Raw genomic sequence first — 14,300 nt, forward strand, 5'->3', positions numbered from 1 at the left:
GATGACTTAACAATGCAGAGGCTCCGCGACAGGGTTGGGAAGTTCGCCCCCTGCCAGCGGATATACACCGACAGGACATCCCCCCTCATGCCTCCCAGTCTGTCCTCCGCCACCCATGTCTTCATCAGGGACGACGCCGTACGGCCACCCTTAACCAGGCCCTACAGAGGGCCTTTCCTTATGCTTGAGAGGAACAAAAAGGCGGCCGTCCACGGAAGGGAAGACTGGGTATCGGTAGACCGCCTCAAGCCCACATTCCTAGAGGAGGATGTCAGGGGCAATCCCCGAAGCCCCCGCAGGAAATAGCAACCCCCGGGCCTGCCCCATCTGCAGGAAAACATCGTGGGCATCCCAGGAAAACCCTGGGACCAGACAGGAGGGCACCCCAACACACCACTCCAAAGGGCGCCGAAGAAGACGACCACCCCCTCCAGCTGGCATCGAGAAAGCGAGGCCCTCTCCGCCGCCCCAGCAGATACCTGCTTTGATCAGACGTTACTTACATCTTGGAGTGGGGGGAGTATTGTAAAGTCCCCGCTCAATGTGTTCTCTGTAATGAACATCCTGTTTTCTGCGGTGCCTATAAGAGGTGCAAAAGAAACGAGCAGGTAAAGGTGACTGCTGATTTATTCAAGGTCCAGTCGGTTTATATAGCGGCCGACTGGCATTGGGCCGCGGAAGACAATGGAAGCAAGGGTGACCTGAGGTCGATAACAATTAATAAATAAATAAAGCGAATGAGTACAATTTACAATGTAAAAATAGACAGAATTAAAGTTGAGTATAATCTTGATGCCTGCAAAAGAAGAAATACACGGTACATAGTTGATGGACAGATAAATAATTATATACACAGTTTAAACGATTGAATTTTACGTGACCTGGCCCATCAAGTGTGCCGAATCGCAGGTACAAAGAAAATGGGCCGTCATCAAAGAAAACTTGCTTAGCGGGGACTTTACAAACAACATGATCAGCAGAGACTGTACAACATGGCTTTACAAATACTTCCCCCCAAAGATGTAGGTAACATCTGATTAGTCGGCGTATCTGCTGTGGTGTTGAAGGGTGCCCCGGCTGCGTGAGGACAATGGAGGGACATCCTGTGTGCGAGGGTGGCTGAATGTGGGTGTGGGCGGCCTTTTCCGGGGGCGGCCATGTTTCCGCTTCTTGCGAGGGCCCGGTTGTGGCGGTGGCTGCGCCGGCGGAGGGTGCGGTGTGCTGACGGCTGTGTCCTCCTCCAGGAGGGCGGGCTTGACCTGGTCGATTGACACCCAATCGTTCCTCCCGTGGAGTGCGAGCAGGAATGTCTTGCTGTTCCACTCCAGCACACAGAAGGGCCCCCTGTAGGGCCTGGTCAGTGGCGGGCGGATGGCGTCATCTCTGACGAAGACGTGGGTAGTGGAGGCCAGCCCAGGCGGCGTGAAGGTGGCCGACCTGTCGGTATATGTCCTCTTGTAGGGGGCGAACTTGCCGACGATTTCAAAGACTCTGGACCGATGGGTTGTGGCGATCCTCTGTCACTAGTTCGCCCGGGACCACGAGGGGCTCGCCGTAGGTTTTCTCGGCTGCGGACGGGCCGCCGTCTGCCCTGGGGGTGGTTCTCAACCCGAGGAGGACCCATGGCAGCTGGTACTTCCAGTCCTCGGCGGTACAGCGGGCCATAAGGGACGCCTTCAGGGACCTGTGAAAACGCTCGACCAAGCCGTTGGCGGCTGGGTTGTAGGCCGCGGTGGTGTGATGAGCTGTCCCCAGCTGGTCAGGGATGCCGAAGTGGCTGATCCAGCTGGAGAGTAGGGCCTCGGCACAGGCGCTGGTGGTGGCTTCTTGCATTGGCATGGCTTCGGGCCACCTTGTTGAGCGGTCTACCACCGTCAGGAGATATCTGGACCCACCTGATGGGGAAGGGGCCTGACAACGTCGATGTGCACACGGCCGAAACGCCACCCTGGCTGCGGGAACTCGCCTACCCCGGATTCGGTGTGCCGCCCCACCTTGCTGGTTTGGCAATGCAGGCACTGTCTCGCCCAGGTCCTCGCGTCCTTCTGCACGCTGTGCCAGACGAACTTCTCTGACAGCAGCTTGGCCGTCGTCCTGCCAGAGGGGTGTGACAGGCCGTGGATGATGTTGAATACCTGGCGGCGGTGGGAGGCTGGCACTAGAGGGTGGGGCTGACCGGTGCTGATGTCACAGAGGAGATTTGGACCCCCAGGGGTGAGGGGCACGCCCCTCCACTTTAGGGACGTGATGGCGGTGCGGTAGGCTGGGGTCTCTGGGTCGGTGGCCTGCTCCCTGGCGAGGTCTTCGTAGTTGGTTCCCAGCTGCACCGCATTCAGCTCGACTCTGGAGAGGGCATCCGCCACAGGGTTTTTCCTGCCAGGGAGGTACTTAATGGGGCAGGTGAACTCGGCAATGGCCAAGAGATGCCATTGCTTGGTGAAGGCGTGGACCAGCGGTTGGTGGTCCATATAGATTGTGAAGGGCATGCCCTCCAGGAGGAACTTGAAGTGCCGGACTGCACGGTACACTGCGCAGAGTTCCCTGTCGAAGGTGCTGTAGCGGGCCTCTGCGGGGTTGAACTTCTTGCTGAAGAAGGCGATGGGCTGGGGGGCGCCGTTGATGACCTGCTCCAGGACAGCACCACAGGCGACATTGCTGGTGTCCGTTGTCAGTTGGAGGGGGGCGCTGGGATCCTGGTGGGCCAAGGCGGTTTCCTTCGTCAGGGAGAAGGCCTGCTGCTGGCTGGGTCCCCACAACAAGGATTTTGGTCGGCCTTTCAGGGTCTCCGTCAAAGGGGCCGTGGTGTGTGCGATCCCGGGACGAACCTCCTGTAGTAGTTCACCATCCTGAGGAATTCTTGGATGGCCTTGACGGAGGTGGGGATGGGGAACCTGGTGACGGCTGCGACTTTGGATGCGAGCGTACGGACGCCATCTGGGGATACTTTGTGGCCCAGGAAGTCGGCCTTCTGTATGCTGAAGGTGCACTTGTCAAAATGTATGACGAGGCCGTTCTCCTGCAGTCACTGTAGGACTGCCCGGATGTGTTTCTGGTGCTCCTTGTGGGACCTGGAAAATATAAGGATATCATCTACGTAGCAGATGCAGAAGTTTAGGTCCCCCAGGATGCTGTCCATGAGCCACTGGAAAGTCGCCCCAGCGTTCCTCAGGACGAATGTAGAGAAGGTGAACACATAGGACCCAAAAGGCGTGATGATGGAAGGAGGCTGTGAGGCCCTGCATGTTCAGCAGGGGATAATGGTCAGGTTCCGTTGCAAGGTTGAGTCGCCTGTAGTCGCTGCAGGGTCTCCAGGAACCGTCCAGTTTCTGCACCATGTGGAGGGGGGAGGCCCACGGGCTGGAGGCCTTCTTGCAGATTCCCATTCGTTCCATTTCGGTGAATGCGTCCTTGGCCTTCTGAAGGCGTCGAGGGGGAAGCCTCCGGAACTTCGCATGTGTCGGGGAGCCCTTTGTTTTTATGTGGTAATATATGCCATGTTTGGCTGGGGCCCCGGACTTTTGGCGGAGCTCAGGCCTGAACACGCCAGGGAACTCCGTCAGCAGCTGCGAGTACTGGTGGGTGGCGGCAGAGCAGATGGTGGATGCCTTGGGTCCCGTTGCCAATGGGAGGGACTGGAAGGAGTCTGTATCTAGGAGGCGTTTCCGACCGACGTCGATTGCCAGCCCGAAGTGCGCCAGGAAATCCGCACCCAGGAGCGGGGTCCTAATGTCCGCGACGACGAAGTCCCAGGAGTACCTCCGGCCAAGGATGGAGATCGATAGGGGCCTGGTTCCGTAGGAGAGGATGGGGGACCTGTTGGCGGCTGTCAGGGAGGCAGCCGGGTCCAGTTCCCGCTTGCGGTCCTCTCTAGATGCTGGGAAGACTGATCTAACAGCCCCGAGTCGACCAGCATCATCCTGCCGGAGACGGTGTCATGGATGTAGAAGCCTATTGGTTCTGGGCCCCTGGGTTCTTCTGCTGCCATGGCGGCCTGTCCTGCTGGCCACTGCTTCCCCCGTTTTTTGAACGGGCGAATGTACAGGGCAGCAGGCAGTTCTGGGCGTCCTTGCCGAACTGCCTGTGGTAGTGGCAAAGACCCGGGGAATTCCACCTGTTGGGAGGCGCTGGGCACCTCCTGGTGACGGCGTTGACCTCTTCCTCTGCACCCTCCTCCTGCTGGATGGCGCTGACTGGGAGTGTGGGCGCTGGTACCCACTTTGTTGCCTTTACAGAGTCCTTTAAGTGCTGTGCTGAGAGGATCAGGTCTTCGAGGGGCATCGCGTAGGGCTCTGGGATTTGTGTGCGGACCTCCCGGAGGAGCTGACGGAGGAGGATCTCCCACGACAGGCTTAAATCGAGCTTCTTTTTACTGCTGTCGGTGTCTGGAATGGTGAGGTTTCTGATCATACCCCATGACTCCACGACGCTCTGATCCTGCCACAGGCTGATGGCGAGGTCAAGGGCGGCTCGCTCGGCAACCGGCAGGGAGTATGTCTGGAGGAGGGTTTTCTTCAGGAGGTGGTAGGTAAGGGGTCATGCCTCAGACACCCACGGGACGAGCTTACTGTAGATCTCCTCCGGCAGGGCGTTGAGTACTATATCCGCCTGCAGCACCTCATCGTTAAGATCCGCAATCCTGAACTAGCTCTTGACCCTGTAGACCCATGCCGATGGATTCCCTTGCGTAAACAGCGGCAGCTTTATGGACAGGGCGGCTCTGGATTGGCCCGCTGGGCTGGGGAGAGTGTGGGGCACGGGCAGGGGTGTGGAGGAGCATGAGAGCCTCGGCACGGGGACGGGCGCGGGTGATATGGGAGGGAGGTAGACCTCCGAATCCGCAAGGTCAGTGGTTAATTGAACGAGGGAGAGTATGTCCGTGTCCATACTCGCTCTTTGCCCTCTTATATGGAGTAGGGTACTCATGTCAAAACGCACTTAGGAGCGCACCGTGTGAGTCTGCTAATGACGCTGGTGATTTTGCCGACGAGAGTCATCACGCCCAAACGCTGGTTCAGCGCTGTGATTAGTCCGCTAAGGGCGAGAGTAAGCTCCTGAAGCCAAGACTGAGTCGCCATATGGGTCCGCTAATGGCTTCGGGAACACTCCAGGGTCACCACTATAAGAGGTGCAAAAGAAACGAGCAGGTAAAAGTGACTGCTGATTTATTCAAGGTCCAGGCGGTTTACATAGCGGCCGACTGGCGTCGGGCCGCGGAAGACAATGAAAGCAAGGGTGACCCGAGGTCGATAACAATTAATAAATAAATACAGCGAACGAGTACAATTTACAATGTAAAAATAGACAGAATTAAAGTTGAGTATAATCTTGATGCCTGCGAAAGAAGAAATACACGGTACATAGTTGATGGACAGATAAATAATTACATACACAGTTTAAACGATTGAATTTTACGTGACCTGGCCCGTCAAGTGTGACGAATCGTAGGTACAAAGGCAATGGGCCATCTTTAAAGAAAACTTGCTTAGCGGGGACTTTACAAACAACATGATCAGCAGAGACTGCACAACATGGCTTTACATTTGACCTTGCACCATGTATATGTAACGGAGTATTATTATGTCTAACTAGTCATTGTTAATCATTATGTTTTCTGTATGTACCTGTCCTGTTTTTTTGTAGAGAAATAGTTTGACCTCAGGTCACCTGAAAAATTTTGTACCCGCGGTCTCTGCGTTATACGCAGACGTCTGCACTCTGCTTTATAAGTCTCTTTATCAATAAACCACCCCCACCAAAATCACTTTCATGCATCATAACAAAGTTTTCATCTAACCTACCCATCTCACCGACTCATCAACATAGAGTTAGGGCTGCTCTAGGAGCAAGAGCCCGTGCTGGCACAAGGCCAGCTAAATCTGAAACAAAAACAACATCAATAAACCAGCAGTACTTGTCTTCCTGCTCATTATTTCGCACCTCTCTCACACATCTACAGATCCTGGGGTGCGTTACTCTTTTTCAAGTAAGCGAATGTCTGCGAACTTTTAATTTTGATTGAACATTAAAGGATGAGTGAAAAACATTATGTGATGTGCACCAAGCCTCATCATAGATGTCCTTATTTTAAGGTCAGTGGATTGCCTCTTCGAATCAAACCAAGATGGCCCTTGTAGGTTGTATTGTAAGTTAATGTATTTTCGTCTAACATTTTTGTACGTTGATAAGCAAGTTTTCCTTCAGATGGAATCATTGTCTAATAGTAAATGAACCATCGGTAGAGATGATATTATGAAAATCATTAGAACTTTTGATTGATGCCAAGGAATAAAATGAAACGGAAAAGTAAACATCAAGATATATGAGCCCAATAAACAAGCATCTCATCCATGTCCTTTCCTCTCATGATATTCTCCTTAACTTACATCCAAATCTGCTGAGGAAAATCGTGATTAAAGCTGAAGTAAAACAACTGGGACCGACGGCTGAAGTTGGTTGACGCAAGGTCTTGGTAGACGTCTCAGATGACGTCATTATCAGCTGATCTAGTAAAAGGACTTTTTACACCACAGCAAATAAGAAAAAAGGAAAAGATTCGATCTGGTTCGGATGACTTTAACACTGGTGCTTCATTTAATATGATACGTACATCGACATATAAAAGTTATATTTGGCATTTAAAATTATAGAAATTAAATTTCTAATACACCATTATTTGCAGAATGTTGAAAGGTGAAATACAAATGAGTTTCTTTAGGTTATTACTTATAGTTCGAATCCTCGTTCCGAGTTGTGGTTCACTTCTTCGAACAGACTCTCATTGGAGATCCTGGTCTGGTGTAAGGGAGAGTGTCAGTCGCTCGAGACGTACAACCAATATTCAAGGACTTGCACCCACGACCTTAGGAAGGTGCGTCGTATTCTTGGCAGAGTCAGCTGAACATCCCCTAGTACAACGGGCATTAAAATGGGAAACAAAAGTAGTTTGATGCTGCAGGAGCAAGACATCAGGGATATCCAGAACGAGACAGGCTGTAAGTATTTACCTTTACCTTTACTTTACCTTTACCCTCAGCTGTTTGGTCTTTTGCGCAACGGGCCCCAGGGCTAACCCAAACCTCGCCAGCCCGATCTAGGCTATGCTTATATCCAAATAAGACCCCATTCCATGATTAGCCCAGGCTAAACTGTGACAGGAGCTCGCGGGGAAAATCAGTATGTCATATTTTGTCAAGTGTATCGGGAAAACTTACTTTCGGCCAATAATTGAACTGTTGGGACGCTTAAATTTGGTCATTCTAATTTTACTTAGGCTAAAACTATTATCATATTTTGGACTTGAAAATATCATTTTCATAGGTAGCCTATGTTTTAGACTATTATGTGCTTCGAGTGTTTCTAATGCTCATGATTTACGTTGGTGACTGACTTAACCAACCATACTTAACCCAACCCAGGATATGAGGTCCTTATCCAAGATCATGATCTCTTTGTGAAAATATTCCAAAAATGGGTAATTATAAGCCGGCTGTCTGCAGTGAAGTAGCCTATGGCAATTGAGGTTTTCCTATGTTTATGTTACCTGCTGAACAAGATTTTAAAATAACATTCTGGTGGTTGGCTGTAACTAAAATTTAATTAACCTTTGAAGGCTACATGATGGTACCAACGGGTCCCCTGCACCGACCTATACAGTTCAAAGGTAAATTACAGTTTAGCTTCAGCTGGCCGGCAAAATATAACCTTAAACTCTTGTAAAACAAGTAAAATAACAAAGAAAAACATCAACTGCCATAGTCTAGCTCGACTCAAAGAAACATCAACGGCAAAATATTACCATTTCAGCTTTCAGTTTTGGGTAATTCTAAGCCGGCTGTCCGCGGTGAGCAAGACTATGGCAATTGACGTTTTCCTGTGTTATTTTACTTGCTTTACAAGAATTTAAAGTAATATTTTGTCAGCCAGCTGTAACTAAACTGTAATTGACCTCTGAAGACTACACGACTAGTATTACCTAACGCCGGGTAGGTCTAAGCCAGCATTCCGCGGCAAGCCTCCCCCCACCCCCCTCCATAGCTAATACGGCAAAATTGTAACCAGTAAACATCCCAAAAATACCAACCTAACGTACCCTAGAGGTGTTTACTGGTTACAAGTTTGCCTTATTAGCTATGGAGCGGGGGGGGGGAAGCTTACCGCGGAATGCCGGCTTAAACCTACCCCGCGTTAGGTAATTCAAGTCGTGTAATCTTCGAAGGCCAATTACAGTTTAGTTACAGCCGGCCGACAAAATATTACTTTAAATTCTTGTAAAGCAAGTAAAATAACATAGAAAAACGCCAATTGCCACAGTCTAGCTCACCGCGGACAGCCGGCTTAGAATTACCCAGTTTTGGCGTAGCGGAATGGCACTGGGCGCCTTATCTGCATTTTGAATGATTCTTGGCAAGCTCGTATGCTCTGGCAATAGGTAATGTACTTTAAATTCTTGTAATGCAAGTAAAATAACACAGGAAAACATTAGTTGCTACAGTTTAGCTCACCGCGGAACACCGGCTTAGAATTCTACTCTCTGTTGGACTGTTGGAGGCATCGGGTGATTGGCTCGCCTGTAAGACCATGCATGCTTGATAGTGCCTGGAATCAGCAGTACTAGTAATGCATGAAAAGTGCCTCTGGAACGGCTCCCGCTGTCCATTTATTCACCCCCTTTTTTACGCTTTTTTGTGTTCCAGATGACATATGTAACAGGAAACACAACAATAAGGTGCCCAAACCTTTTTCCAAGTTATTTACCCCACCAAAAACCTTGACTCCCCAACGAGTCCCCCTTACTGTCAGCTATTCTTGAAAGTGTCTTCTTGCACCCAAAACCTCAACTCCCAACGGGTCCCCCTTACCGTCGGCTACATTTCTAAGGTAAATTACAGCTCAATTACATTTGGCTGCCAAATATAACCTTGAATTCTTGTTCAGCAGGTAAAGTTCTAAAGAAAAATGTCAACTGCCATAGCCTAGCTCACCCCGGACAGCCGGCTTAGATCTACCCAGAAATGACTGGATCTTATTGTGACCGAGAAGGATCAGTGGGACGGACACCCTTGTATCTCGCTCGTTAGTAGCCTCTGTTTTCCCCCTCCCAAACCCCCGCTTGCCCCATGTGGTCCCCCAAATTGTAGGATATAAAAACGTTCAGGGAACACATAGGTAACATAGGGTAGAGATATTTTGAAGTCCAAAATGCACTATTGATTTTATAAAAAAAAAAGCAAAAGCTCTGCACGGCCTATTACCTTGGAAATTGATTTTTCCTGTGCTCTGTGTTGCTGATGATAGAGGTCGTGTTGTTTATTGTCGGTCAGTTATTGTTGTATCTACCCAACATGGTTGGGGACTTTGGGAATGCTGGGTTTTGGCTGGGGAAAATGCTGGGAGAAAGACTGGATTGCTGTGTTGTTGTTATGGAATGGCTCTGCGCATGAGCAAGTCGTTAGGGAGCCATATGTTTAGGAAGGATGGGTTAAGGAAACTTATTATTAAAGGAACTATAACATCCTAACATACCCTAACCTAACCGGCCATGTTACGTAACCGGAGGGTTCCACTTTTTACCTTGGAAATTGATATTTCCTATACTTTTACGGCTGCTGATAGAGGAGATGCATTTGTATGTTGTTGGCCAAGTGTTATTTGCCTCCCAACTCTACCCAACAGTATAGGGGCACTGTGGGAATTCGCTGTTGTTCCGATACAATATACAAACCATCGGTCCTATACATTAGGAATTACTTACGGCGAAGGTGGACACGGCCGTTAAACTCTAGAACAAGGTAGTTGGGCAGTAAATACCGTCAGGTAGGTGGGAATACCCGCCTGCCCGGATGTGAACATTCCAATTTGCTTTCAGCCATCATGCGTTGTAGATTTGTTTTTAGATCGCTTTGCCTGACTGTTGTTAAGCTCTTTATTATCCCGGTGGGATCTTTCTGTATTTTTTTGTATATATTACATGTGTTTGTTATTTATTAATACAAACCACGTTTTGTGATAGCCTTGTATAATCTGTCGTTTCCCTGCATCGGTGTCTTGGGTTTGAAAGCCAAGGGCGTATTTAGGGAAGCATAACCGAGTGGCAATGCTTCTCTTCCAGTAGCCTTTTATTTAGATACTGAAGGCGTTCCCCTGAACGTTCGGAGATATTAGATTGGGATGTAATATCTTCGCTCTCCTACATTGATCAGGATGTAAGAGTTCGCTTCCCTTCTTGGGCTCCCCCCTTCCGTGTACAAGGGCATGACTACTTCCTTTCTACTTGTGCTGACTGTTGTTTTCACCACCTGTTCTATAGAGAGTTGCGGGGGGGATGTTGCGGGCATCGTCGGTAAGTTTCGCATCCACGGCGCCCTTGGTGGCCTCCCCTCATTCCTTCTCTCTCCCTGTAGGTTCTTCCTTATCTCTCCTTCGGTAGAGATCTCTCTCCTTCACCCTCTTCATTTGCTCGTCAGGTGAAGACCGCGAGGGGGGGTGGTCGGGCGACCTCTTTTAAGGGGCCTCCTCTCGCTGCGTAGGGCAGTTCCCCTCGCAGTTAGAGGGGTCTCCCTCTACTAATCATTGTTGCATTTTCTTTCAGGTTGACAGTGAGCATCGCAGTCACAGCAGTAGTTGGCTGGATATCTCAGTTGGGATATCTTTGCATGAAGGAGTCCCGACGTTCATTCAGTGTTGCTTCGGGATCGACAACAGTACCTGGTTGGAATGGCATAGTTCCACGTTGGGATCATTCCTACTCTGTTCCCGCCAATGTGGATCAATCGCCGTTATTGCTGGCCTTCATGTATGCTGTGGCACTGCCTCTGGCATATCTGTGGTCCATCTGCCCCTGCTGTTTCCTGTGTTATGCTCCTGTTGACTCGACGACAGTCTCTGGGCTGCTCTTCCTAGCCTCCTGCCACAACCGTCCTGATCGTTCCTGTCGCTGCTGGTGACTTTCATGTGACATTCCTGGCCATTGCTGTAGCTCCTGCCTTCCGAACCACCTCCATAGCTCCTGCATCGGCTGTCCGGATCTTGCCTGCTGCTTCTCCTGGTCGTCATGTCCTGGGCCGCTTCTGTTGTGATCCTGCCTAGCTGCCCTGGAGGTTACTATGCTTCATGTCCACCATCCTGTAGTGTAGATGATGTCGGAGTGAAGGTGAAGGAAGTCGCCCTTTGGAAGTAGCCGCCATCTTCTTCAACTTATCTTCGATTTCGTCCTCTGCCTGCTGCCTCTTCCCTTCCTCTCCCGGGGTTCAAGGGGGTCCCGGGAACTGGATAGACCTCCGTTGGCCGAAGGAGAGGAAGGCTGGTAGATACGGTAGCAGCGAAAGTCTTTCCCTCGGACTCAAGTATTTGCAAGTCATCAGTCACCTGTCATCGCTAGAGAAGCTGGTCCCTCATGGGCTTGTTCACCTGCGGTCTCTACAATGGAGGCTAAAGGAGTATTGGTCCCAGTCCTGATACCCCCAGTCCTTTCTCATTCCTCTTTCCGAGGCGGTGAGAGGACCTTCACTGGTGGATGGACGACAGGAACCTCCTAATGGGAGTATCCCTACATACTCCCCCTCTGGACATGCTGCTATTCTCGGACGCATCGACCGATGGGCTCACACCTGGAGGAGTTGCTGACTTCGGGAGTGTGGCACCGAGATGATAAGCACCTTCACATCCACATTCTGGAACTCAAGGCAGCCTTCCTGGCTCTCCAAGAGTTCCGGGATCGAGTGATGGGACACTCCGTGGTACTGATGGGCAACAGTACCACTGTAGTGGGATACGTCAACAAGCAGTGGCGTCTAGTATCCCTCCCCCTCCACCAGTTGACGATGCAGTTGCATGAGTGGGCCATGGCTCACTCGGTAGGGCTGTCAGCCAGGTACATTCCAGGCAAGAGGAATGTTGTGGCAGACAAGCTCAGCCACCAGAATCAGGTGATCGGAATAGATGGTCCCTTCAACTGGAAGTTGCAGAAAGGCTGTTTGACCTATGGGGGCGTCCAGTCATCAATCTGTTCGCCACCTGGCACAACAGAAAACTCCAGGTCTTCTGTTCAGTTGTGCCAGACCCATGGGCTGCTGCAGAGGACGCGTTCTAGCACCTTTGGGACAACCTTGATGTCTATGCCTTTCCTCCATTCTGTCTGATTCGCCGAGTGATCGACCAGGTGATGATCACTCTGAATCTCAAAATGATTTTTGGTGTCCCAACCTGCTAGCCCTCCTTTCCAAGGCGCTGAGAGCAATTCCCCCCTGGCCCAACCTACTGTGCCAACCCCACGTAGAGTGGTATCACCTGGCAGTGCAGTCCATGTGTGTTCACGGCTGGAGGTTGTCCACCATTTCTGCAAGCGAGAGGCTTTTTGCATCGTGCAGCAATGGAGATGGCCAGGTACCTCAGACGATCCTCCGCAGTAGTATACCAGGGAAAATAGTCCGTCTTCTGTGGTTGGTATCGTGGACAGGGTATCTCTGCGGTCAGAGCTACTGTTCAGCAGGTCATGGACTTCATCTCCCTTCGCCGAGAGAAGCTTCTCTCCGTTTCAGCTGTAAAAGGCTATCGGGCTGCACTTGGCCTAGTCTTGCAGCTGAAAGGTGCACTGTAGATATCTCCTATTCCTAAGAGATTTCCCTACAAATGAGAAGCTTAGAAAGGTCTTGCCCACCCAGGGATCTGAGACCTCCTGTGTGGGATGTGACTCTTGTTCTAAGCAGCCTGACTCATGCACTGTACGAGCCGTTATGAGAGTTGTCAGACGGAACTAACCCTCAAGACCGTTTTCTTGCTGGCCCTGGCATTGGCGAAGAGAGTTGGTGAACTTCATGGACTTTCCTTTGTTGTTAAACACTCGAGGGGATGGGGATCGGTTACGCGTGATTTCGTCCCGGATTTCGTGGTGAAGACTCAGAATCCTTTGGTCCCTGCCACTCGGTTCGAGTCTTTCACAATCCCCTCCATAGAGGACTTTGTTGGTATTGAACCAGACCAGACGAGCTGCTACTGTGTCCTGTTAGAGTGCTGTGGTTGCTATCTGAAGAGGACTTGCTGTCTCTGGCCTGAGTGTCGACTGCTCTTCATTAGTACTGGCTCAACCAAGAAAGAAGTTTCCGAGAACACAATCTCTTTCTGGCTTCATGGGATGATAAGGAGAGCATATTCTGCTGCTGGAGAAAACGACACCGGCACTCTTGGTCGTCTAAGAGCTCATGAAGTCCACAGCATTGGTCCGTCCCTCGCATTCAGTAAGAACATGTCGATTCCACAGGTTTTGAAGATAGGCATGTGGTCTCAACAGATCACCTTTACTTCCCTCTACCTTTGGGATGCTGCACACAAGTCCTTGGACACTTTCTCCTTGGGTCTTGTGTGGCTGCTCAACAAGTGTAGCTTACCCGGCTCCTCTAACAGGACAGGTTGCGCCTGGCCTAAGATGTACGGTTGTGATTAGGAGAATGAATGTGGAGCGACTGGCCTCTCTTCCTTCTCCTCATCTCGGCTCTCTTTCTACGGGCAGGGAGTGGACGTGCCATTACATGCTGGATCTGGCAGTAGATGCAGGTAAGCACTCAACTAGAGATTCCGTTCTATTTCCTTTCAGGATTATAGAAGCAACCCCACTTCTTCCCCTTGCAAGGGGGGGAAGGACAATAAGACAAACCCAATACTTGTGATTGCCTTAATGTCACCAACTCCAAGTTCTTTGTAGCCTACTTTGCATGAACTGACACCTCTTTCATGCAAAAGGACCCAGGAGTCTGACAATTGATCTCGGGTTTCTTACAACCCGATCATTTTGTCAGAGGCAGTTTTCCCTTCCTTGCTCTATCGACCAGGAAGGGAAGACAAAGTGTAGTGAACTCCAGTCAGTTCATAGAGACTCACTCAGATTCCTCCCTCCAACCAGTGAGTCTTCCTAATGTGAAGGACTGACGGTTTGTATATCGTGTTGGAACAAATCACAATTTTTGAAAGTAAATTGTATTTTTCCTAACTGTACAAACCTGCTGTCCTTTACATTACATTTCATGCCCACCCCTTGCCACCCTTCAATCTGAAACCTGGGCTGAAAGGTAAATTGGAATGTTTACATGCGGGCAGGTGGTACTCCCGCCTCCTGGACAGTAGTTAACTGCCTAACCACCTTGTTTGAAAGTTCAACGGCCGTTTCCAGCTCCGCTGAAAGTAATTCTTAGTGTAAAGGACCTCAGGTTTATATAGTTAGGAAAAATACAATTTACTTTAAAAAATTGTGATTTGATACAGTAACTAAACCAACCTAACCTAGTAGGCCACGTTACCTGGCCGAAGCC

General features: G+C 50.2%; 1 protein-coding gene across 1 annotated transcript in view; it reads left to right on the forward strand.

The window, feature by feature from the left end:
* The first annotated feature begins 6,521 nt into the window (after positions 1-6,521).
* elm (calcineurin like EF-hand protein 1 elm) overlaps positions 6,522-14,300 on the forward strand; it is an 89,726-nt gene continuing 81,947 nt past the window's right edge. Inside the window, exon 1 of the mRNA XM_067095700.1 lies at positions 6,522-6,992. Coding sequence (XP_066951801.1) covers positions 6,926-6,992 — 67 coding nt within the window. The 5' untranslated portion in view covers positions 6,522-6,925. The remainder of the gene's footprint in view (positions 6,993-14,300) is intronic.

The sequence above is a fragment of the Macrobrachium rosenbergii genome, chromosome 51 (assembly GCF_040412425.1).
Source record: "Macrobrachium rosenbergii isolate ZJJX-2024 chromosome 51, ASM4041242v1, whole genome shotgun sequence".
Classification (NCBI taxonomy): domain Eukaryota; kingdom Metazoa; phylum Arthropoda; class Malacostraca; order Decapoda; family Palaemonidae; genus Macrobrachium; species Macrobrachium rosenbergii.